Source organism: Podarcis erhardii (assembly GCF_964252035.2).
Source record: "Podarcis erhardii genome assembly, chromosome: 15".
Lineage (NCBI taxonomy): Eukaryota > Metazoa > Chordata > Lepidosauria > Squamata > Lacertidae > Podarcis > Podarcis erhardii.
The window spans coordinates 18,810,989-18,837,414 of record NC_138505.1 but is presented as its reverse complement, the minus strand read 5'-3'; the positions used below and the strand labels follow the sequence as shown (position 1 = coordinate 18,837,414).

The 26,426-nt window shown below is 43.7% G+C and overlaps 1 protein-coding gene across 5 annotated transcripts in view; it reads right to left on the bottom strand.

The window, feature by feature from the left end:
* Positions 1-25,247, bottom strand: part of LOC309330401 (SLAM family member 5-like) — a 33,496-nt gene extending 8,249 nt beyond the window's left edge. Inside the window, exons 1-7 of one of the 5 annotated variants that reach the window (XM_081842032.1) lie at positions 24,795-25,247; positions 18,190-18,537; positions 16,930-17,196; positions 14,041-14,085; positions 9,240-9,350; positions 7,802-7,840; positions 2,491-2,540 (exon numbers count right to left, since the gene is read on the bottom strand). In XM_081842032.1, coding sequence (XP_081698158.1) covers positions 2,491-2,540; positions 7,802-7,840; positions 9,240-9,350; positions 14,041-14,085; positions 16,930-17,196; positions 18,190-18,537; positions 24,795-24,846 — 912 coding nt within the window. In that variant the 5' untranslated portion in view covers positions 24,847-25,247. The remainder of the gene's footprint in view (positions 1-2,490; positions 2,541-7,801; positions 7,841-9,239; positions 9,351-14,040; positions 14,086-16,929; positions 17,197-18,189; positions 18,538-24,794) is intronic. The other 4 variants (XM_081842028.1, XM_081842029.1, XM_081842031.1 and 1 more) reach the window with 4 other exon arrangements.
* Between the last annotated feature and the right edge of the window lie 1,179 nt (positions 25,248-26,426).

The following is a 26,426-nucleotide window of genomic DNA, read 5'->3' as shown; positions in this document are numbered from 1 at the left end:
GGTGACTAAAATATGGCGTGAATGGAAATTCTCAAGCTATGTGGGGTTTTTTTCCTTTTTTGTATTTTGTTTTTTGCAAAGTGGATGCGATGATTAAAATCCTCATTTGTGGAGCAAAGTAAAATCAGATACACATCACACGATTCTGAGCTTTTAAGAAGGTAGTTTTAATTTTTTGATAAAATACTTGTGAAATAGAAACTAACACTTCCCCTACCCACCCCTTAGGAAAGTAAAAATACCTTGAGAGACTGGCTCCACCCACAGTTTCCACTGACTTTTTTCAAGAATATGGTATTGATGTAAGCAAATGTGAGAGAATGAGTGTTTCTTTCGGAAGCACTGAAGCACCTCCTCACAGGTCTTCAGTCCTCAAGAGACTAACCCAGCAAAAAGGTGTGAACATGTCGCTGGTATTTTAAGCATGATCAACTACTACCGAGTTGTGCTCAGGGCTTATTTGCTTTTGAAACCTTGCCCCCATTTTGAATTCCATTGTAGTTATCATTTACTACTCATCATGTTCACTGTAGGGGGGGAGGGTTGGGGGGGAGGTGATTCTGGTAGATCTCTGGCCCCTCAGCGATCTCCTCCCCCCCCAAAAAAAAGCTCTACAACTTTGGTCCGACGATGGGTAGATCACTGCCAGTTTTTTTATACTGTGAGTAGATCAGTCTATTGGGAGTTGGGCGTCCCTGGTCTACAGGATCAACAGTGATGGGCAGGACCATGATGTGGGCACTGATACCTTGGAGAGATGTTGCCAGTCAATGATCGGCCTTCACTGACCTGATGCCTTCCAGATGTTTCGGACCACGACTCTCAACTGCTCCCATTAGGACATTTGGAAGGCACTGTTTGGGAAAGACTGGTGTCTACAAGACTGAGCTTAGTGAACCAAGGGTGCACCTGATCCAGTTCAAAACAATGTGCTCTGATCATCAGAATGCATTACCCTTCAGTGCATTCACACCCATTCTTTTGAACCTGGTACACATGAAATTACCAACAATCTGGTAGTTTAATTATGAAATGCTGTGCTTTGAAGCAGTTCTAAAGCCAGTTTTGCTCTCGTTTCAAAAGTGTTTGAGTGGTGAATCCCAGGAGTATAAAGTTGGAACTGTTTCCTGGGGATGGTGGTCCTACATTTCTGGCGTCAGGGGTGGTTGTGTTATGGAGGAGCACCCCACACGACCCGCCCATCCACCGCCTGCCTACTGCAATCCTACCTGTGTCTGCTCAGAAGAAAGCCCCATGGAATTCAATGGGGCTTACTCACTGGTAGGTAGGACTGAAACAATGGGGAGGGGGAAGACATGCTAATCTCTGCTCACCAGTCTCTGCAAACAAGAATGTGGGGAGGGGGGTGTCAATCTGTCTCCTTTCACTCACTTTGAGAAGAAGCAAAGCTGGGATCTCCAAGCAGGTACTGTGGAACTCATGAGCAACCCTCCCACAATGGCTATGCTCCACTTCCATGTTCAGAGGCAGCAATGCTTCTGAAAACCAGCTGCTAGCAAACCGCAGGAGGGGAAATTGCTCTTGTGCTCAAATCTTGCTTGTGGGTTTCCCACAGTCAGCTGTTTGGCCACTGTGAGAACAGGATGCTGGACCAAGTGAGCATCTGGCCAGTGGCTCACCTCTGAGGGTGGAGGGAGAGCATAACCACTGTGGCTAGAAGACATCAATAGCTTCCTCTTCCACAAATTTGTGCAATCCTCTTTTAAAACCAGGCAGTGTGTGTGTGTGTGTGTGTGTGTGTGTGTGTGTGTGTATGTACGCGCGCCAGTCAGAAGAGGGGCTAAGAAAGAGTTTAAGCTTCAGCTCTGTGATGTGTTCATGTAGACTTGTCCTCTCTTAAAAGGTAAAGGTAAAGGGACCCCTGACCGTTAGGTCCAGTCATGACCGACTCTGGGGTTGCGGCGCTCATCTCGCTTTATTGGCCGAGGGAGCTGGCGTACAGCTTCTGGGTCATGTGGCCAGCATGACTAAGCCGCTTCTGGCGAACCAGAGCAGCGCACGGAAATGCCGTTTACCTTCCTGCCAGAGTGGTACCTATTTATCTACTTGCACTTTGACGTGCTTTCGAGCTGCTAGGTTAGCAGGAGCAGGGACTGAGCAACCCAATGGAGCTCACCCCATTGCAGGGATTCGAACCGCCAACCTTCTGATCAGCAAGTCCTAGGCTCTGTGGTTTAACCCACAGCACCACCCACGTCCCTTGTCCTCTCTTACTTGGGAGTAAATCCCAAGGTGCTCTTGGCTGCAGCCACAGGAAGATGATCACTAGGGGAGTTGTTGAGGTGAAACATGGACAGACAGTGGGCCAAGTGGAAACACATCAAACCGTGATGCTGTGTACCAGGATTTGCAAAATCAAATGGAAATGCTTACAGGAAAAACAGCCTTGCTACATTTTAACCCCTTAACGTGTACATACCACTTGAGTGGAAAATCCCTCCGTGGCTCAGTTGGCTCAATGGAACTTACCTGGGGAATGTTTTCAATTTGAGAATAAACAGTGTGGCACTCTTTGGATTCTGCAAAGAGAAATCATGTATGTTAACTGAATGGGCCTCCACCCCATTCAGATATGCTTTGATTATGATTCTTCTTATAGCCCTTCCAAGGAGCTCACAAATTATAATTACTACAGTAATTGTCTAGACTCTAGGCAGATAGGTCTCTCTTTCTGGCCACCTTTGTTGTTTGGTCTTGCAAATGAAAGAGGATAGATCTGCCCAAGAGAAAGTCATTTTCTTTTATTTTCTCTGTGTTTTTGGAGGACTCTCATCAGTGAATTTGGAGTTGTCAGCTGAGGCACTGGCTATTGATTAATGCATTAGAAAATAATCCATTAGAAAATGTATGTTAGGATCTAGTTTTTAAAATGCTGTTAAACGCCAGGAAAGAGGAGCACAGGAGAAACATCAAGAAGCAGATTAGTTTTTGCAAAAAAATAAAAATGGCAAAAATGTTAAATGTAAGCAGAAAGAGCCAATCAATAAGCTTTGCAGTTTAATCATATATATTTTTATTTCACACACACACACAATCACAAAACAGGGAAGGAACATAAATGTGAAATCCTCCATAGGAGATTGTTTATGCTGCAGATGTAAACCAGTTTAAAATCCTCCATCACTGTTATGGACATAAACCAAGGAATCCTGGGAACGGTAGCTTCATTGAATGGTCTGGCACCTTTCATAAAAAGGCCTCAGCAAATCTAACTACAGGTCCCAGGGTCCTTTGAATGAATCCAAAGTCATTTAAACCAACTTTAAATTTGTGGTAGAGAGAGAAAAGGTATTTTGTTCTAGGACCTACAAACACGTCTACAGCAATCTGTTGCTTATTGTCAAGAAAAACAAGAGAAAAGAGCAATCATTTCCAGAATAGTAGTTTTAGGGGGTTTATACTGTACAAAATTCACAGCTTTCAGTCAAAAAGCCCGGCAGCAATGGACTTTCTCTCGGTTTTCCCTCTATAAAATTCACATTCTTCATAAAACTGCATTATGTACATCACTGCAAAGATTGTTCACTTTTACTATAGATTTGAGTGTCTAGTCTTTTCTTCTGTACCTTCTGTACCTTCTTCTGTACCTTCCAAATTTATGTTCACTTTTGTTAATCAAGCGTTTTGTATTGCCATTTGTTTTAATTTCTGCCTTTGCTCTGTATTCACACTTTCTACTTCTCTCTCTCTCCCCCCCCCCCCCGTTTCCTTGAGAGCATCTGCCTTCATTGGCCGCATTCACCCATACTTGGATTCTGTTCCTGGAAGGCAGACACTGTATTTTCATCTCTACATCTATTTTACCAAGAGGAGGGCAAAATTGTTCCAGGTCTCATTTTAAGGCAATGGAGGAACTCTCGCAGGCACCTACTGGACAACACCTGTAGCATCACAAATAGCAAGTCATGTGGGTTGCATCCAATGTTAGCCATACTCAGTGTAAACCTATTAAAATTAAGGGACCTAAGTTACTCATGTCCATTAATTTTTATGGGCCTACTCTAAGTAGAACTTAGTTGGATATCACCCACCTTGCTTGCACGACTTTTGGTTTAAAAAGACTTCTTTTGCTTGTACTTTACATTTAGTATTAGTCCTTTCTAAGCAGAGCACTTCTTCATTCATCATAATCATCATCATTATTAAAATTTCTACTGCACAGGATGGCAAACCACGAAGTAGCAAAACAATACAATTGACAATAAAATAAAAACCTATTTAAATCATTTAAAAAACACTAATAAGATGTGAAAAAACATTTTAAAACACATAAGCATTCATGACATACCACCTTTCCAGGTAAAAAGAATACCCAAACATTTCTCTAGAAATTAAGTATGTAGGTAATTTTTTCTCTCTTTCTTTCCTCTCCTTCACATCCCACAGCCCTGAAGTATACACACTCAGGAGTCACTGTGTGAGAGGAATGCAAGTATGGATTCTCCCCATTGTACATTCTCAACATATGAACTGATAAAACATCGTAGAACCATGGAATTGTACAGTTGGAAGGGGCCATTTGGCCCACCCCTAACGGTCCAACCTCCTGCATTGCAGGAATCCTTTGTTCAATGTGGGGTTCAAACTCACAACCCTGAGATTAAGAGTCTCATGCTCTACCAACTGAGCCATCCCGGGAATGATCAAAAACAACTAAGAAGAACATTGGAGAACGGGGACTGAACCCGCAACCTTGGCGTTATCAGCACCATGCTCTAGCCAACTGAGCTATCCAGTAGATGGCAAAAGACAAGAGGGAGTCAGTTGCCAAGCGTGAAATTCTGTCAGTTTCCAGTTTTCCCTTGTCAGTTCTAATGAGAGGCAAAGAGCCTTCAGCTAATGTGTAAGAGGCCAGGAAGCTTGCTTTTGTGTTTGAAATTTATCCAAATATGCTAAGATAAATTAAATAGAAACACTTGCAAAATAACAGCTAGGCTAAGGATTTAAATATGTGAAGTTATATAACAACATGTTTAAAGTTAAGATGAATAGAAATAAAGATGTTAAGAGGATTAAGTAAATTTTATGAGATATTATCTTGGAAAACCGTTATAATGATATATCATGAAATTCAGTCAAGGGAATTTGAGGAAGTCATTTAAAAATGATACTAAGATTGGACCAAGTTCAGTCATGATTTATGTTTGTTTGTTTGGTTGTTTGTTTAAAAATTTGGAAAATTAATTTTAAAAAGGGGGGGAAAGGAAGCTTGCGTTTGTGTGTGTACTGAGTGGTGATCCTGGCCCAAGGATGGTATAAGACGCTCTTGGATGGGGCCTAACTGGGCAAATTAGGGAACAGAGCTGTTATCTGATTAAAGGACTCTTTAGTTGATTAATCATGTTAGTTGCTTATTGTCAAGAAAAACAAAGAGCAATCACTTCCAGAATAGTAGTTAGTTGATTAATCAAATAATGGTTCATTAAATCTGCACATAAATAGAACACTACTGAAAGCAGGGAAAGCCCTTGCCATTAGAGGATGCACACACACACACACACACACACGGGTCTCAAAAGTGTCACCACCTTAGCAGAGGCCTTCCCATGTGTGCAGGGAGAGAGGGAAGGCAAGAGGGGTTGCCAATTCTAAGGTGCTGTTGTACAGCGTTGGTTCAAAATGATCAGATATCCAATTAATTTAGGGCACTTCTGAAGCTGCCTGTAGACTTTTTAAATTGGTTAATCTAACCGATTAATTGGCAAAATGCTGCAGCCTGAATAAGGAGGGCTGGTGGTCAGCAGACAGTGTAGTCACACACCAGCCAGGACCCACAGCAGAGACGAGTGTCACACTCCACTTTGAGGAGGAAGTGGGTGATTCCCTCAGAAACCCAGTGAAAGCATAGGCACTGGGGCAGGGAGGGAAGGAGCAGAGCACCAGCTGTTGCATTTTAACATGGTTGTTGCCATTAACAATAAAAAATTTTTTCCATCTTCTCCTCACAACAACCCTGTGAGGTAGGTTAGCTGAAAGATACCGAACAGCGCAATGTGAGCAGAGGGGTGATTTGAACCTGGGTTTCCCTAGCCCTAGTTCAACACTGTGACTGGCAGGTTTAACAGGAGCCCAAGAGAGTCACACTCAGCTCCTGCCAGCGGGACGGCAAAAGGAGAATGGGGGTGCGTGATGTGAGGGAGCAAGGGAGCACCGAGTCAGACAGGGAAGGTGGCAGCGGGGTGGTGGGGACATCCTGTTTCAAACAGTGTGCAGAAACTCGTAGCCGGCTCTGGGGAAAGGCTGGAGGGGTGCGTGTGTGTGCAGAGGGCCCCTCGCCTCACTCAGGGATCTGTAGCACCACCTGCCAAGTAATTAGGAGACATATTTCAACCTGGGATTGAAAGTCTACATCGCCGATCATCACATCTATTAATTGTTCGCTGCTCAAAGCAAAAAAGCGTGCTTTGAAACTGTCCCACTTGATAGAAACGAGAGCAAGTTTAAACGGACTGGCTGAAGTGTGCAGAGACCAGTTGAAAAAGCCTGCTGCACCACTCCTCCACAATTATTCTAGGCAGTCCAAGGAACCTAAGAAGCTGGCTGCTGGATCAGGCCAAAGGCCCGTCTAATCCAACATCCTGTTCTCACTGTGGCCAACCAGATGCACCTTATGGGAAGCCCATGAGCAAGCCATGGGTGTGACAGTCCTCTGCCTACTTCCGATCCTCAGCAATGGGGATTCAGAGACAGGCTGCCTCCAGGAATTTGCTTAATCCCCTCCTAGTAGCCACTAGCCCAGTGAAGGACATGAATTACCATATTTTTTGCTCTATAAGACGCACTTTTCCCCTCCTAAAAAGTAAGGGGAAATGTGTGTGCATCTTATAGAGCGAAAAATACGGTTGTCAGGGGTTCAGAAGGAGAGACACAGGAGGGGGAGCAAATGGAGAGTGAGGAGGAGGAGTCCGAGGGCGGAGCAGGCAGTGACAGTGGAAAGAGTTATTCCACAAGCCTCTCCAGCGAATCGGAGGACTCACAGAAAGGAGCGCCGATGGCCAGAGCGAGGGGGGTTCCAGGGGGGAAGCCCCAGGAGGAAGGGGCCAGCGGGGAGTCCCTGAGCAGCAGTTGGAAATCAGGACCAGCTTCCCCACCAGAGCGCAGTGGGGAGGGGGAGTCCCAGGAATCGGGACCAGTGCTCTCACCACCAGCGGGAGGAGAGGAGTCAGGTTTGGTCACGCCCACATCAGGAAGCGGGGAAACGGTCAGGAGGAAGGTTACCGGCTGGGCGCGCGCGCCAAGTTCAAATGTACAGGTGAGCGGCACAGCAGGGAGCCCGGGTAGGGAGCCAGGTCCTAAAGCTCGCCGGAAGGAAGGGGAAGACCAAGGGGGGTCAGCGTCAGAGGAGTCCAGGAAGGAGGAAACCCCAGAGGGCAGAAGGACCCAGCGAAGGAAAGAACAGCGTAGGAGGTGGAGCCGGGCTAGGATCTTAAACTGGTGTGGGAGGAGCAGTGAGTCAGAGGGGACTTAGCCGGTCTAGCGTCGAGACGTGGGTCTGCGCGCCCAGAGCTTTGAAATGGAAACTAAACTTCAATAAAGACTTTGTATGTTATATCCACCGGGCGTTGGTCCTCTGTGAGCTGGGATCTAGAGGCAGACCTGACAACGGTAATTAGGCATTTTGCCGCAAAGTACTATCCTTTGTCTGCCTGTCCTGAATCTTCTGCAAATCTATTTTACATGGGATGACTACAGATTCTAGGATCATGAGAAGAGGAATTGCCCGCTTTTCCTATAGGGGTTGGATGGGCACTGTCAAAACAAGAAGAGGTGGCTGTTTTACCTGACTGACATGCAGAATCAAGCTGTTTCCTGTGGGAACCTTTGGAAAGGAAAAAAAAAAAGTGAAAAAGGGGAAGTGAGCAGAACAAAAGCAGGCACAGATGTCTTAATGCTGATCTCCCCTCCCTTCAGCAATTTGCTGCAGGGCTGTTTTTCATGCAGGAGCCTGTGGAATAGCCACTGGTGCCAAGTAGCACTGAGCTTTGTACAACTATCCCTTTGTTGGTAAGTGTTGCCAATTGACCAGGGGGAAAGAAAATCCTGCTTGGTCTGCTATCATATGTTGGACACAGGTACCAGCCAGTAAAGCTGTTCACTATCTGCAGAGCAAGGAGATGCAGTGGGGAGAGGAGCAAGCTCTGGTAAAAAGAGCTGGCAACCCTAGCAGGGACAGCACTTTCACATTTAGGCAGGAAAGGAGAGGAAGACCTTCCCTGTCCCCCTGGGGGCTGTGGCACCCACAAATCCAAGCGCAGGGACTTCGCTGATTCCCCTAGTCAGACTGCATATGGCTCAATGGGGTCAGCAGGTGGATTGAGATGTAAAGAACCAGTTCAAATGTGTGCTGGAAATGTAAAATGTAAAAGGAAGGAAGGTACTGTTTATCATACATGGTGGTCATGTGGGGTGGTAAAATCTTTCTGGGAAATGATATATAATGAATTGGGTGTGTGTTTGTGTAAGATAACCTTTGTTAAAAAAAACCCAGAAGCTTTTCTGTTAGGAATCATAGGTGTAGACCTACCAAAAGAAAAGATTGTTTATGTATGCAACGACAGCAGTAAGGATGCTCTTAGCACAGAGATGGAAATAAGAAAAAGTACCGAGTGGCAGACCAAGCTGGTGGAATATGCCAAAATGGCGAGATTGACAGGAAAGATCAGAAACCAGGAAGACCAAATATTTGTGAAAGACTGGAATAACCTTTTAACATATTTGAGAGACCACTGCAAACAGCTGAAATCATTGGCAGGAATGACAATGACACTTGTAAAGTAACAAGAATTTTGGATGCTATGGATATTTAATAGATGCAGGAATAAAATTTAGAAATGGAACCCAGGGAGGGAGGGAGGGAGGGAGGGAGGGAGGTCTGAAAGTTCGAGAGAACCTTTTCTTTTTGTTTCTTTTTTCTTTTTGAATTGTTATGCTTGTTAATTTCTATGTAAAACTAATAAAAAATATTGCATATATAAAAAAGAGACTAGCCCAATGGATGGCTGATGGATGTCAACTGCTCTGGGCTGTGATCAAGAGTGGCCTCTCTCAGGGCTACATCTCCAAGTGGTTTAACAATCAATCCTTCTTCCCAGAGAACTGTATCTCTGTGAGGACTAGATGACCAACTCTACAATTCTATGATTCTCTTAGTTTAGAATCGTTCACTTTTTCAACAGGGAATTTTAAAGCGGTTCAGATAGTTGTGTGAAACCCCTTACCTCTTTTCTTCTTCCACCACACAAAAAGTCCAGCGCAGGTGATGGTGATTACAACTAACACTGCAAAGATAGACACTATGACCGTAGAGGTGCTGCCAGTAGGTTTGTCTTCTTAAACAAACAAACAAACAAACAAACAAACAAACAAACAAACAACAATATAATTTAGTTATTCCAGTACTGTAGTAATGATAGAATTGTGAAAACATTGCTGAAGCTAATTCACAAGGGCTTTGCTAAGCTTACTTAAATTGCATAACTTTTTTTTCTGTATACACCTATTCTTATGTCAGCAACTCATTCACTGTAATATCTGATCTTTAGCGTATGCTTTAAAAAAAAATAAAAGAACACCCCCACCACCTCTGATTTAGGCTGACAAAGGAATGTGGCAGATGAAATTAGATGGAGGACAAGCAGTGCTTTTTTTCTAAAAAAAATGTTTAGGGGACTCTCATTCTCCTACTCATATTGAAATACTGCCCCTCAATGAGGCCAAACTTAGATTCACAAAATGTTTAGGAGTATGCACACCCCTGCATCTCCCCCCCAAAAAGCACTGAATAAAAGTAAATAACTGCCATACAAAGAAGGAAAACTTCTTCTAAAAAATCTGCTGTGACATCTCAAACCTTTGACAGCACCTTTGGATTATAGACCAGCACCCCCAGTCTACAAAGGGCCCACCTTTGGGCATAAGGTGCTATTTTGCAAAGGTGCCAACATTTTTTTTATTGGAAGTCTTTAAAAATTTTTTTTTTAAGTATTCTTGTACTATAGAGTACACATAATGACATTTAATACATAAAATAACACAGCTGTGGAACAAGAAAATAACATCCATTGTGAAGGGAGAAATTGCCTTTGCTTTTAAATGCTTCATGACACACAAAAGCTTGGCAGGTGAACCCTGCCCAGGTACAGCTGAATCTGTGGATTATGGTTTCTCTCAATTTCTTCTTTTTCCAATCTTTTGTTTTGCCCCATAGCAATAATTTTAAAAACAGCAGTGCATAAGCATTTGTGTGCATTTTAGGGCACATCAGTCCTACTATATGTATTTTTGTACACAATTTGGCCCAGTATACACATTTTTGTCTTGTTATGGAATAATACCCTGGGTCCCTTACAAGCCTGTGATCATGTGTATGGGAAGCTAGAATCTATAGATGGAACCTTGCCTGTCAGGCCAGTTCCTTTGCATCTTTAAAAAGTGAGCTCCGTTGCCATAGAGACAAATGGGTGGGCTTTTCCCCACTGTACCTGAATGCCAGATCATCCTAGGATGGAGAACAATAGGGTAAGTGGGCTGTGTTTGGGAGAGTTGTGTGTGTGAGTTGGCTGATGCTGGTATCTAGAGACATGTCTTGCTCTGTGTTGGCCTTTGGGGGTCCCCTGAAACCCTAATGCATAGCTGTCAAAGTTTTCCTTTTTTAAAAGGGAAATTCCCTTATTCCGAATAGGATTCCTTGCAAGAAAATGGAAAAGTTGACAGCTATGCCCTAATGAGGAAGCAAGATCTGTTGTGGGGTTAATGCTGTAAGCCACTCTTGCCTATGCTCAGGTTGTATAGATGTGTAAATAGAACCATATATCCTAAAAAAAATAAAAAAATTCCTTCCAGTAGCACCTTAAAGACCAACTGAGTTAGTTCTAGGTATGAGCTTTCGTGTGCATGCACACTTCTTCAGATACACTTCTTCAGATACACTTCAGAGTGTATCTGAAGAAGTGTGCATGCACACGAAAGCTCATACCTAGAACTAACTCAGTTGGTCTTTAAGGTGCTACTGGAAGGAATTTTTTTATTTTGTTTTGACCATGGCAGACCAACACGGCTACCTATCTGTAACATATATCCTAAAGATACCACCATTTGTAGCAGGCTTTCTGGTGGTATGGAATGCCCACTGACATTGCCTGCCAACCTTGCAAGCACACAAAGGAAGAAGGTCCGTGGATCATCTTTCTCTAGGCATGCAGGGTAAGGAATAGGCACAAAGAACATACTACAAATGGTTTGGGGGCATGCAACAGATTCTGCTAGGGCAACACTGCACATGATTGTCAGATTAAAATCTATAAGGCAAAACCTGGTGAACTGGTCTGGCTACTTCCTTTGTTAATGGAATGGCTTTGCCTGGTGAATTAAGTACTGCCATTTACATGTTCAAAGAGGGTGCCATAGAGATGATTGGGTCAGAATCCATGTCATCCTAAGGATGGAGAACAGCAGGCCAAGGGAGGCTGTGTATGCAAGAGTGAGAGAGAATGGTTGGCTGATGCTGGAAGCTGGAGACACAGGCATGTCTGTTCTGTGCGGGACCCAAAGTTCTGCTTTGGGGCTTTGCTGGAATCCTAATGGGAAAGCAAGATCTTTTGGGGGTGTTGATGCTGTGAGTCCTTACATCCTATGCTGAAGTTGCATATATGTGTAAATAAAATAATATATCCCAAAGACACCATGGTTTCCACTGACCTTCATTCCAAGGAAACCAAAGCCTGGGTAAGCACAAGAACCCCTGCTTGAAGACTGGGGTGTGTGCAACAGCATTTAATGTAGCATAATAGAGTCTCAGGGGAAACTGGAGATTGAAGGGGGGCAATTTGGTGGCGGCAGGTAAGAGTTAATGCTCCCTCCTTTTGAACTAGGTTAGAAGAAGGCTCTTGTCTTGCTCTGCCAATGAACACCCTCTTTCTGGTAGTAGTGGTGGTATAGAGAACCCCATGTGGTATAAGTCACAGAGATGAAGAAGAATTACAGTTTGGGAGGGTGGGGGGATGCAACAAGGGGCAGAGCGTGGGCACAGAGCTAACCAATCTCCATGGAGGCCACCATCTTGCTGGGTTCACAGTGAGAATCAGAGGGGCTCAGAGTGAGCAACAAGCAACAGGTGGAACCAATGAGAAGTCAATGGCAAAGAATGTTGACTAATTGGACTGAGGGAGGAAAATGGCAACTGGGTGGGAGGGGGAATGGAATGGAGAACATGTGGAAAGGGAAGGGAAAGAACGAGACACATAGGTACTAGAAAGGGCAGAATGATTCATCTCATTGTCTGGATAGCCATTTCTTGGTTCATGCTACTAAGTTATTTCTAACTGCATCCCCAGGGATGGAAATGAGAGCTCCCCATAGAAACAAATGGAGAAATCCTAGAAGAGAATGGCTTCTGTTATGCACCCCTGCAGTGTAGTTCATACTTAACAGTACAGGTGAGAGTGTCAGAGGTTTGCAACAACCTTAATATATCACTTAATATATTTTAAATCTCCTTGGGACTTTTAAACAAATAGCATTAAATAATAAAAAACCTAGCCTCTTGCTGTGTAATCTTTCATTCTGTAAATGGAGCTACACTGGTATGTGGGTGATTCCTCACGCCTGTTTGGGATGGGACTGCATGCCCCCTGAAGGACCAGGCATTTCGGGGTTCTTTTTTGGGGGGGGATTCCCAGATATCGCTTTGCCAGTAAAGTCATAAGTAACCTCATTGGCACAGGGTTCCTATTTCCAGCTACGGAGGTTACTGGACTGGGATAGGCTGGTCACAGTAGCCCATGCACTGTTAACCTAACGGGGAGATTACTATAATGCTGTCAATACATTTATACAGACATAATGGGAGTATAACAAATACTGTACTAGAGAGAGAAAGGAGATCAACTAACCCAACTTCAGAGTCTCTGAAACAATTCACAGCTATAAATCTAACATCCTTGTTCTAATCTGGTTTGCCTCCACTTTTACTACAAAACCGTAGTCTCACTCAAACGAAATCGAACCATTTCTACTGAGGCATTCCTGCTTCCATTTTCAACAAGCATTTCAAAAATCTCTCTCAGGTCGCTGTATAATGGGGCAAATTAACTAATAATGGATAATATCGGATATTGATTACTGCAATGTACTCTACATGGGACTTCCCTTGAAGCCCTGTCTTTCTCCAGGGTTCAGCCCTCCTCAGCAGGGCATGTGAGGTGGGGGTGGGAGAAGTATCTTATCTTTGGTGCCCACACACCCCTTATCAATTCACAGAGTGAAGCTGCTGATGTGTTTTGCTTTGCTGATATCCTGCTGGAGGACTGTGACCTGCTGCTCAGGTGTTTGGGGGCACCAGGTTGGGGAAACCTGCAGGCTAGCTTATCTTTAACCTCTTCTCATATGACTCTTCTCTGTGCCCCCTCCCCAGAACACACGTGGCCCAGCTGTTTGGGCAATGCTAGAATTAGCTTCATGATATAGCACAGGGCCTGAGCTCTAAGCTTTATCAGAGATGTCTACACATCTCCTGTGCCTGCTGTTTCCTGAGCATATTAAGGCAGACCAGTAGGCTGCGTTTGAAAGATAATATTCTCGGATGCAGTTTTCTGTTTCTTCTACAAGCGTTTAACGGTATTCCCCTCCCCCCCAAATAAAGTACAATGGACATGCACACACAAAGCACTCCAATGGCTATGCATAAAGGCACAGAAAATAAACCGAAGCTAACTATATTGTTCATTACAGTTTATCCCATCAAATTACAATATGCCACCTAGCATGACATAAAAGATTCCATGTAAATGTCATCTTGAGGAAGGCATTTATCCATGACCACAAGTTACACTGGCTAGAGATTCTAACTCCTGGCCCCTGTCCTGTATCTAACTTTATGTGGCTGGATTGACTCACTTGGGGATATTTGCACCCTGTTTTCTGCTCTGGGGACTGACCCCTTTGAGACAGAGGGCAGCACAAGACTTTCCGAAGATTTAAGTGAAGGGGCACAAACAACAAAGAACAGGGAGTGGAGCTCACCAGTCTGCGGGGGGGACCACATCCCAGGTGTCGTCTCTTGGTGCTCTGCACGAGCCGATGGGACAGGGAGCGAGTGCGAGAGAGCAGATTGGAAAGAGAGATCAGGTAAACTGGCAAAGATTTGGAAAAAAAGTTCTGTGCATCTTGCACCGGAAAACTGCCTTTGGAAGGAACGTTACTGTTCCATTGAAGTGTCTGTGTTGCTTAGTTAGGATATGCTGATCAGCAATTTGAGCTCTTGGGATTTCTGCTAGGGCCTTAGAAAATGCCTGACCTCCCCCACTGCAATAAAAGGCATAAAATGTTGGGTTTGTTTTGTTTCTGACTACTAGTCAGCCTAAAGCCTAGACCTAACCTGGTCTCAGGGTCCTCAGAGGATGAACCAGGTAGGACCTCCTGGAATCATTGTGAACAGCAGGGAGTTGTCAAACTGTAGAGGCAGCCCTCAGACCTTGAAAACATTGGTGCCAAAAAAATGCAGGCTTAAGAGCGTTGATGTAGCAGGTTTCTACAGACCCAGAGTTGTTGTGCAGCTTGCAAATATGGGGTCTACACATGAGTAAGCATCTACACAGATTCACATACTCCTTCCCTGTCCTTCATCTAGGCAAGCAAGGCCACATTCACATCATACATATGAAGCACACAATAGCCATGGCTTCCCCTAAAGCATTCTGGGAGCTGCATTTCGTTGAGGGCACTGAGAGCTGTGGGGAAGGCTCTTATTCCTCTCGCAGAGCTACGCTTTCGTGTGGTGGTTTAAGTGCCAATCCCTCTTCACAGGGAACTGTGGGAATTGTAGCTCTGGGAGAGGAATTGGGGCCTCCTAACAACCCTCAGCACCCTTCACAAACAACAGCTCCCTGAATGCTTGGGGGGGGGGGAGCCATAACTGTTTAAAGTGGCATGGTGTGAATGTGGCCCAAGAAGCACCATTGAAGGGCATGTTTCAGTCCCTCAAGGACGATGCAAAGCAGGGCTAGCGAAGGATGTGGCCTGAGGAAGTGTGTGGCTGGTTTTGTGTGGGGAGGTTCCTAAGGGCTTGGTAGAGAGGCTTGTGTCTGCACTTGGCCCCCAGGCCTGAAAGGGCCCATCTTAGGTGAACATCCTGTGTCGCATTGGCTGCATTATTTCCATTTGCAGGTGGAGGGTCGCAGCGTTCGCATCTCTTCTGTTACTTAAGAAAATAAGCCCCCTAATCGTATTCACTACCCTGTTGAGTAGAGCAGCCACAGCCAAGCTTCTGTTTGTGGGAAGGGGCCTTTTTAAAGGGGTATGCATGAATCATGTGTAAACCCCCCACCCTCCATGGCAGGTAGCACAGATATAATATCCGCTCACAGGGAGTAGACAGCTAGTGAGTTCCTCACTCGCTCGCTCGCTTTTGCATGCATGACACACACACACACAAATTTGTGTGAGCGTGACTGTAAAACACCCACACTTCCTTCCGTTTTCAGCGTAATCGCCTTGCTTGGTTTAGCTGAGCTACTTGAGTCTTAGATGAGCCTGTTTCTGCTTTATCGAACCCTGGCTGCTCCCACTGCCTAGGCCCCAAGGCAACCCAACAGGTGTAAGTGGTGGGGGCACTGATCTGCCCCCTTTTTGCCCTGATGCAGCTGAATCCCACTCACTCGCAAGCTACACTGCACACTTATTTTCCTGAAGTGCTCTTGAGTGTTCCGTTCTCTTTATTCTGGTATTTTACAGACATTTCATGGGTGGGTGTGAGGTGGTTTCTCTATTTGGCTGTCAATTTGCTAGGTTTTCTTGTAGTGAGGACAACTTACTCCCTAATCCGTGTTTAGTGAGAGAGGCTTTATCCTCCATATTTACCTTTGGCAGCGGGAGGGAAGCTTTGTGGGAAATTTGGTATCCCCCATGAGCAGTGGCTTTGAAACAGAGGCTGGATCAGTACCTATTACAGCTTTGTCACAGTGCACCAGTGTCCTGCACCAACAGGAATTGAACCAAATGGTATTCTGTGATTCTACAAATGAAATAACTCCAGATTCCCCATATGGAGATTCTAATCATTTATTCCTTTTATTATTATTTTTTTAAAGCAAGTTTCTAGTCCTTAATGTTATATGTGTGGGCAAAGGCATGGTGAAATCTAAGGAGACTAGTTCAGATTTCCAGTGATTTGTGGGGAAAACTTTGCCCCATCCATGATTAGAAAAAGCTAAATGAATTATGCAAATGCTAGCACTGCAATACATTTGTTGTATGTCATTGTCATGTTGCATACCAGTTGTAGAATTATTGTTGCTGTGGGGTTTCTGCTTATAAGCTAAAACAGCCAAATCCCTTCGAGGTTGAAATGTTTCACAATGGAGGTTTTGCTACCCTCCCTGTGTCCTCAGTCCTCCCAGCTGGGTCACCTTCAAACAGGTTTGTAAGCCTAGGCATGACTCTACATAGAAAAAGAATGGAGAGCTGTCTTTGTAGGCCTCTTTTAAATAGATAAAGAGTTTACCACTGCAAATTTCTTGTTAGTAAATCTCAACATTTCTAATTCCACAAAACCAGTTGGGAGGCTTTGCTACATTTTCTGAGTCTTTGCCCCCATCAGACTTGCCCTGGCCCCGCTGCTTTCTCCTGAGGAAACTTGATCTTTATTAATGAATTACAGCAACCACCAATCAGATTAAAATTTGCTCCAGTTTATTGCTAAAGAGTAGGGTTTCCAGGGGATAGCAGCTGGGTAAGGGCAAAACTGGATGCGTGCCTAGACTGCATGGGAGAAGTGGAAAACAGCTCTGATTTCTATTTCTAGGCAGAGGACAAGCACAGGTCTGGATCAGCATGTCATTAACAAAAGGATTGCAAGACTAGCTTAAATAGAGGCATAATTCTGCCAAGAGAAAAATGAAGAGCAAATCTTACCACTGCAAATTTTCCGGACAGACACTGTCTTGGATGCTGTGCTAACAGGGTTCTCTACTTTGCAAGTGAAGTTCAAATCATTGCCTTCTAAATTGTGCCAGGTGACAAGAGATCTCCCGGTGGATTCACTCATGCTGGCTGGGGCCCAGCTGAACGTGGCATCATCTTCCCAGCTGCCTGCAGAGCAGTTCAGCTGCAAAGTTCCATTCCCACCACGATAATCTTTTGGGTCACAGACAATCTCCAGGTCAGCCTCCAATAAATGCTCTGAACAGGAAGGGAGAGAGACATGGTATACACAAGGGCAATAATTAGCAGAAATGGCAAATGAGGCAGTTGCAAATAAATGGAAAGGGAAGAGAAAACTGCAGTAGAAGCATAAGATTTATTTATTTATTTATTTATGTATTTATGTATTTATTTATTTAGAATGGAGATAAGCAACAAAACAAGAGAGATTATTTCCTTCCCTACAGACCCCCTTGGATGTGAAGATCAGCAGAGGGGACCTTATCTGTACTTCCATTTCCCTCAAACATTTGGGCGTGTGGTGTCACCCAGGATGGGGCGTTCTTTGTGCTGGACCCTGAGCTATAGTATTCACTCCCTGCCTGGCACCTTCATTATATAGTGTTTCTCTCATATGCTCAACACACCCCTCTTTACCTTGGCCTCTGACACCTCATATTTAGGGCCCATCCTAATCTACATTTAAATTGTTTTACAGTACTTGATTTTAAAACCTTGTAATCTGTCCCGGGGCCTTATGGTAAAGGGCAGGAAATAAATACAATATAATATGCCTGGCAGAGTGGGAATTCTATGCCAAAATACCCCACACTGTGGTGTTCATCCCTTGTTGTGGGAAGAGGTGAAAGTGGTGTGATGGAGCCATTCTAGCTCTTGTGGGGTGCACCATCACCTCAAAAACCTGTTAGGCCACAGCTGATAATGAGACATAATCATGAGTTAATATGAGACCTTACTAATTGGGATGGGCCCTGGTGGGGTTTTTTGTGGGGGGTCTGGATAGAGTGCCATAGTGTGTTGTATGAAGTACCATTTTAATTCTCCTTGCAGGCCTCATCAGTGCAGAAGGGCCCTGGTGTGGATGCAGGCCCAGAATTATTTTCACAGGGTCAGGGACTGAAGGAGAGATGCTCTATTATCATTTATGACTCCACATGAAAGCCAGTTCAAGGCTTAAGGTGCTTCAATCAGAGCCTCATCCTGGGTGCCTGAAATGTTTAGAATACTTACTATACACCCTCAGGCAAAAGAACTCATTTATTGGATCTTTGTCTTCTGCTATCCTGATCTGTGCTTTGTATGTGCCAGAATCCTCTTGACTTAGATTATTGATTTCTAACGTCTTGCAGTCCTCAGAGACACTCAGCCGCCCTCTATATGCTAAAAGTTGGTCACTGAGTTCACATCTCTCTTCTGGATCCTTTCGTGGAATCGCTACCACAAAATTTTCAATATCCTGCTCTCCTTTAGTTCTAAGCCAGGTAATCTTTTCGAATTGTTCTGAAGTGTTCAGCAGGAAAGTTGCAGATTGTCCAAGAATTCCTTTCATTTTCTCAGCATTTTTTTCACCAGAGGAAGCTGCATGGTCAAGAAAATGAAGGAAGAAATGGTCAAGAAACACTGAAAGTTGCATTATGTCAAGTCAGACCACTGGTCCATCTAGCTTAGTATTGTCCACACTGACAGGCAGAAGCTCTGCAGGATTCCAGCTAGGCTTTCTCAGCATTCCTGGAACTTGCCAGGGATTGAACTTGGGACGTTTTGCATGCAAAGCATATGCTTTACCACTGAGCCACAGCCCTTTCCCAATTGTACCACACCATTCCAGTGACCCATTTCAGTATCTGAAAGCAGATTCCCTGAAAAATCTGCTGGGTACTGATCTGTCTGGTCTTTTTTTATTTTTTATTCCGCTCTTCCCAGCAGGGTTAATGTACATTTGGCAGAAAGGACCTTTGCAGACAATGTAATTATTGTTATAGTGTAGCACCCTGCTTGTGGTTAACGCTTAGCTGGAATGAAATATTCAACGCAGCAATAGAGAAATTAAAATAATAATTTATTTGTCAGACAAATAAATGAGAGGCACAGTGGTATATGGTTACCAAGCTCTGGCCTGGCCTCCTGCCATTATGGCCAGCACTTATATTTCCTTAACCCAGCCCCCTTGCTCCTCCTTTGGCTGCCTCTGTCCAATCAGCCTGGTTGAAATTCCTATTGGCTGTTTGCTAGAACCAATCACAAAAGATACACCCATTTCCTATTGCCTTTTATGGGAAATAAAAGCTATATATTCTTCTATCTATAAATGACAAATAAGTAGTCATTTATCTTACATTTGTCTCAACAAGGAACCTTAATTACCAGCTCACCTCTTGCCCTCCTTGCCCTATTGCCCTCCAAAACAGATGGTTAATAGTTTTAAATTTTTATCTTAAACAGATGTCAGGGATCTTGAGTTCACATCATCATTGAAATATCTCCTTCTTTTGGAGGTCTTTAAACAAATGCCTGACAACCATATGTGTGCTCTAATGGTGTTTCCTGCTTGGCAGGGGGGGCTGGGCTGATGGCCCCTGTGGTCTCTTCCAACTATATGAAATAAGAATCTAGCATAAGGATTTAACATTTCTTAGTTTCTAAATCCTTTGCATAATTACATTTAAACCAATATATTTCATACATTATCATAGATAGCTTTTTAGAAGAATAAACCTTCTCAAAGTAAAAGGGAAGGAACAGTTTACAGCCTCAAAATAAAATAGGAAGAAACCTCTTCTTCTGTTTACACCCCCCTTCTCCAGCCAAGCCAGCTGCTTTTTCCATTTGCTTTTGCCCTTTTAACCTTAGGAAAATATGGCTCAAGTTTAATGGGAGGCACATGGTTTTATTTTACTATTTACCAACTCTTAATTATGTTTTTTCTCAGCTTTTTTATATTCTGTAATATGTAGGGTCAGTGTAACCTTTGCTCTCAGCCTGTAATTCCCTTTTTACGACTTTGAGGATTGTTTTCTGCTATAAATCAGGGGCCCCCCTTGTCCAGGAGGATAAACATCTTGCCATATACTTAGGCAGCTGGTCTTCTGCCTGGCATAAAACATTTGAAAATCTTTAAGCTCATTTTAAAATACAGGCCCTGATCAAAATATAAGCCTTGATAAAAATGCAGGCTATGATTAGATGCCTCAATAGGATTGGGAGCTTGGCTTGGATGATATTGTTGCACACCACCCCGATGTCTGAGCAGTGCTCCCCACTCCCAGATATCCTGAGACAGGGTGGGCATTCTGGGCCTCCACACTCAAGCCTGTGATCATATGATGGGAACTGAATGCCAGCAATTCCCCAGCGCTGTCCCAAGATGTGTGTTCCTTGTCTGTGTGGCCAGTGGCGTAGCGTGGGGGGTGCAGGGGGGGCCGGCCGCACCGGGCGCAACATCTGGGGTTAGGGCAAATCCACGGGTTAGGGGGCGCAAATCCACGGGTTAGGGGGCGCAAATTACTTGCCTTGCCCCGGGTGCTGACAACCCACGCTACGCCACTGTGTGTGGCAGACTGTCCTTGTAGACCCTGAAAGGCTCTGTGCTGCCTGCCTTCCAATGGCAGCGCCCAGTGATGCCCTCCCAAGAGGGGTGGGGACGGACTGAAATTAATGCAGCCCCACAGCACCCTGAGGCTGAGTTTGCCAAAGGCTTTGTGACAGCACTGGCAGCCTCTGGGCTCCCCTTTGCCTTTAAGGCTGCAATCCATGCCTGCTGAAATTGATCACGCCAGTCTTTGAAATAAACATAGAGAGGACTTTAATATTTGCTTGCCTACATTTTCAGGGTGAAAAACTGGCTGTTGTGAAGGTTAAGATGTTCCCTAATCACCCCACCTTTTCATATTCTTTTCTCTAGTTTGCAACCCAACCTGCATTCCCTCCCTCTCTATTTTTTGGTTAGGGCTTTATTTTTGCTCACATTCAACCAGGAGCCATACAGTGAAGATGTCACATAGTCTTAAAAGTCCACCAGATGTAATGTTGGTTTTTCTGAGTTGGACCCTGAGGGGAAGAATGAATTTGGGCTCCCTCTCCAGCCCATGGACTGCTGTTTGGCACTTTAGTTGCAAAGCTGGGGGATGTTTGGGACCCCTCTTGGGTTGCCCTTCTGGTCATGTGATGAATAAATTAGGTAAAGGTAAAGGGACCCCTGACCATTAGGTCCAGTCGCGAACAACTCTGGGGTTGTGGCGCTCTTCTCGCTTTATTGGCCAAGGGAGCCGGTGTACAGCTTCCGGGTCATGTGGCTAGCATGACTAAGCCGCTTCTGGCGAACCAGAGCAGCACCGTTTACCTTCCCGCCAGAGCGTTACCTATTTATCTACTTGCATTTTGTGCTTTCGAACTGCTAGGTTGGCAGGAACAGGGACCGAGCAATGGGAGCTCACCCCGTCGTGGGGATTCGAACCGCCAACAATTCCATAATGAATATCCCAGGCAGACAACAAGAAGAAGGCGGGGGAAGGGTGTGTGTGTGAGAGAGAGAGTGAGAGAGAGTACTAAAAACTCATCTTTTGCAAGTTAAAGAGAACTGTTGCTAAATGAGTATGTGATTACACAAAAGTGCTTCTCAACTGGAAACTTATCACTTCCTCCTTGCCCTGTGACAAGAGGAAGCAGCATCCCTGCATTATGAAAGGGATGGTGCAGAAACAATTTAGTTATTTAGACTGCCCAGCACCAATTATAGCACCCCAGGGCAGTTTCCAGAATATCGTAACAGAAAAAACAATTACAAAAGCGTGCATTGGTAAAAAAACAAAAACAAAACCAGCCTAAGATAGGGATGGGAATCTGTGTGGCCCCAAGGGTCAGATCAGGATCATTCTCATGGACCAAGTTTGACAGGTGGGCAGGGCTGCTCAGCTGCCAATCACATTTTGCAATTATGACACCACATGAGTGGTAGGTGGGTGGGGCGTCCATCTGTCAAAATCCCTTGTGCTGTTTTGCACGTCTCCCTATGCTCCACCTTTTAACCCTCTGAAGACATACGCAAGGCCAGTGAGGGAGCTAGTCATTGCAAAACGAAGTACTACACACACATTCCGCTTTACAAACACAATGCATTCCCTGGAAATTGCTCGTTAGCTGAGCGTGTGTCTAATGAGTCAATGACTTCCATCCGCCTAGCCAGTCAACAATTTCCACTGACAAAAATTTCTGATGTGTTCTCAACTACAGAAGCTGTGGGTACTAATTCCTTGTTTTTGGATAAGTGAATTTTTGCATAGTGGGTGTTTTTTTAAGGAGCAGTTATCTAGGGTTTTGGGAAAGAGTTTCCCACAACCCTCCCTGGAGATGCTGGGGACTGACCTTGAGCCTTTGCTTGCACTCTACCATTGATAATGTTGTTATAATTATTCCTACCTTATACGGTTGTTGCAAGTTTTATTGAGATAACATGTAGAAAACTGTTAAAATATTCAATACAGTGCTATATGGGAGTTAAGCATCTAGGCAACTGTTCTGATGATAAGAGAAATGAGTCATTGATTTATTGGATCAGATTGTATTGTGGGCACAGTTTGGAATGCACCCGTTTGCCATTTCAGTGGGTTCTTCTAGTTTTTTTGCCTTGCATGGGTCTAAAACTTAGATCTGAAAGATCTTTCCTCTTTATGCCACAAAAATCGAAAAAATCACTATGAAAGTTAAAATGAACTCTCCTAAGATTCCAATTCACTGCAAGCAGACAGGAAAGGTTTAAATATTCTTGTAAATGTTGTTGAGAATTTGTTGCCAACACAGATAAAATGATGATTTTTATCATTCCTGCAATATAGTGCAGCAAGTACACAATTGTGACCCTTTGCTAGCACTATCCAAATACAGTAGTAATGCTTGGGTGAAATTGCAGAACCTTTCTGAGCATTTTGGTGCATGAAATGCCTTTACTGCTGTTTCAGCTTAAACCAAATATACTGCCTGGACTTCCTTTCTTAGGGCAAAACATTTATACTACCCAGCCTTCAAGTCTCAAGAAATGGATACTCTAAATATATGAAAGAGGCTATTCAGAAGTACCCAAAAAGTACAAGAAAAGACAACCTGATCACTTTTAACTAGCGAAGGCTTGCTATTTCTTCATCCACACACCCTAGTTCTCTATTTGTGCAATCGAACTCTCCAGTGGCACCTTGCCTGGAGATTTTCAGAGGCCTTCACTCACGCACAGGAACCAAGGAAGGCCTGGGGACAAGTTGCCCTAGTTGCAGGCATCTATTATTTCTTATGCTCAGCACAAAACTCCTCCTGCTGCAAACTCTCCTTCCTGAGCTTTGACACAGCCTCCTCAACTACAAGACGTTGGCCCTCAGTTGGTGCAGTGCTATCGCTTTAAGGGTTTCCCCCTCACAATTAAGCAGCATATAAATTTTATGGTGCGGGGGGAACTTATCTTTAAGGGCCAGAGTATCACCATGAACTGCAGTTTCTCAAGCTGTATCTTCTTCAAATGTCTTCCTTTTTTTAGCTTTGGAAATTACCATTGCCCCCCAAATATAGAACTGTAGCAAGCATGTGACTAAGCCTAACAATTTGGTTTTACTTTTAATGTGTGTTTTTTTGCAGCAGTTCCTATATTTTGGTAATCATTCTTTATGACAGGATATCCTTTTTTTGGTAATCCTTAAAAATAATACAGGAGAATTATAAATTTAAAAAAAGGTATCCAGTGGACATTTTAAAGCCATTGTATTATTATTTATGTATTGCTTATAGTATCTGTTGGCCCTAAGCAATGCTGAGTACCACTGATTTTTACCTAGTGTAAGAGACAACAAAGTGGACCTTGAAATAGAAACATTTAAACCTAATTGAAGGACAAGCTGTAGCTCAAAACCACCAAGCTCACCCACCTCTAAGACCGAGCCTAGACAGTTGACATCTACATCATGGGGGAAAATGTCCATGTCTCTTCAACACACTTGATATCTGTTACCAGGCAATGAAATGCTGGATTGTGTGACTGGTGGAAAGTATTGTTAAAGACAAAAGAACTGAAATATACTCGGAGCTTAGTACATAACAAGAACCAAGCACTTGGATTCTGCAAGGCAAGTCCTGTCTCACAAGCCTATTCCATTCGACGGCCCTTCAGATGTCTGAAGATTCCTATCATATCGCCCCTCAGTCGTCTCTTCTCCAGACAAAATATACCCAGCTCCCTCAACCATTCCTCATAAGGCTTGGTTTCCAGACACGTTCCCTTGACCTAGACATTAGACATCTGTTGATGTGCCCTAGAATTGTATTAGCTTATTTTGCTGCTGCATCGCACTGGTGACTCATGTTCAGCTTGTGGTCTCTTAAGACCCCCAAATCCTTTGCACATGTACTGCTGTTAAGCTAGGAGTTCCCCACCTTATATTTGTGCATCTGGTTCTTCCTGCTTAAGTGAAGAACCTTACATTTGTCCCTATTGAAATTCATGTTGTTGGTTCTGGCTTGGTCTTCTGCTGCCTTCTACTGCAGTGCTAACAACTGGTGAATTTGGGGCATGTGATAGGAGGGTTGCTAAGCCCATAACAAAGCCATGAAGAGAGAATGTGCCTTAAATTTCACTTCAGGTCCCTCAGCAGCAAGCAAGATTGGAAGGCTGGCACACATGATAACTGTTGAATGATCGTAGCATACCTAGGAAGCTATGCTGTTGTGAATTGTCTTATACGCCTTTGTATGAAAGAGCTGTTGTGCCTAGCCGTGACATTTACACACCCAAGCCCCATCCCTCAAGCATGGTCTTCTTTTGAATCTGTACGGTAAAAAAAGAAAAATACAGGACTTACCCACGAATACGGAAAGGAACCACAGATGCAAAAACGTCTTGCTTATCATCATTTCACCGTCAGCTCTCGTGTTGGTTTCCTGCTTCGCAACTTAGTTGCCTACATGAGGAAGAAGGCGTGGCTGAGGACGTCAGTCTCTCAAAAATTTTAGCTTTTTACAATTGTTTTTAAGATAAATTATAATCCCCCCCATTCCTTATTAAAATTTTGGTCTTCCTGATTTCTAATTCTTCTGGTTATTTTAGCCATTTCAGCATAATCCATCAACTTAATCTGCCATTCTTCTCTGGTAGGGACTTTATCTTCTTTCCATCTCTGGGCCAATAACATCTGCGCAGCTCTGGTCGCATACATAAATAGTATTTTCTGCTCCCTTGGAATTTCAGCACCTAGAATTCCTAAAAGAAAGGCTTCGGGGTTTTTTTATAGAAAAAGTTATTTTAAACATTTTTTTTAACTCATTATATATCATTTCCCAAAATTCTTTTACTACCATTTCCACCACATATGATAGAAGGTGCCTTCTTTTCCTTACATTTCCAACATACATTTGACTCTGTTTCATACATTTTTGCTAATTTACTGGGAGCTAAATACCAAGGGTACATCATTTTCATATAAGTTTCTTTCAACGTGTAACATGCTGTGAATTTTAAATCTCCTGAGAGGGGTTGCCGTTTGTCTGGATTTCCCCAGGATTCCAATGACCGAATTGGCGGGGGGGGGGGTGGATTTCAGAAAATTGGCAAAATGTCTGGGTTTTTGAAAATTTCGCCAAAGAAGCTCAGCAACCTTCTTTGAGCGATTTCCCCCCAAAAGCTCAACAATCCCCCCCTAAAGCCCAACAACTATCACTCACCAATATTCAAACTCCCTTTCAAAACTCCTACCCAATCACCATTCGCTTCCTACACCCCAAGCACACTCCCTCCCCCTCCCAACCTAACTTTCACCCAGATTCAACTAATGTGCTTACCTACCACATTTAACACAATCCCATACTACCTTACCTAAGAAACCGGAGGCCTTTCTTCTGGGCATTGTGGACCAGAGAGTACTTAAGAAAGACAGAACTTTTTTTATGTATGCTACCACAGCAGCAAGGATCCTGATTGCTAAGCATTGGAAGACACAAGATTTACCCACGCTGGAGGAATGGCAGACGCAGTTGATGGACTATATGGAACTGGCTGAAATGACTGGCAGAATCCGAGACTTGGGAGAAGAAACAATCGAGGAGGATTGGAAAAAATTCAAAGACTATTTGAAAAAACATTACAAGTTGTATGAATGTTAAAAAATGCTCTTTTCAGAAATTTTTGCTTCAGCATTGGTAAACTAATGAAATGGAAATTAAGGTACAAGAAGTTAAAGGTGGAATAATGAAATAACTTTATTATGTTTAAGTTAAAACATATAAGATTTGAATTACAACAGCTTTGAAATTAGGAAACATGATAAAATGAAAGATACAATAAGTTTGGAAATAAGTTAACAAATTGCTGATATTTTGTATTACAGAGAATGCAGGGTTTGGAGGATGTGGGGAAGTCCAATAGATGGAAAAAAGGATTATGGAAATTTGTAATCTCTCTATTGTATTTTTTTTTCTATGTCTTTATTTCTTTTTTC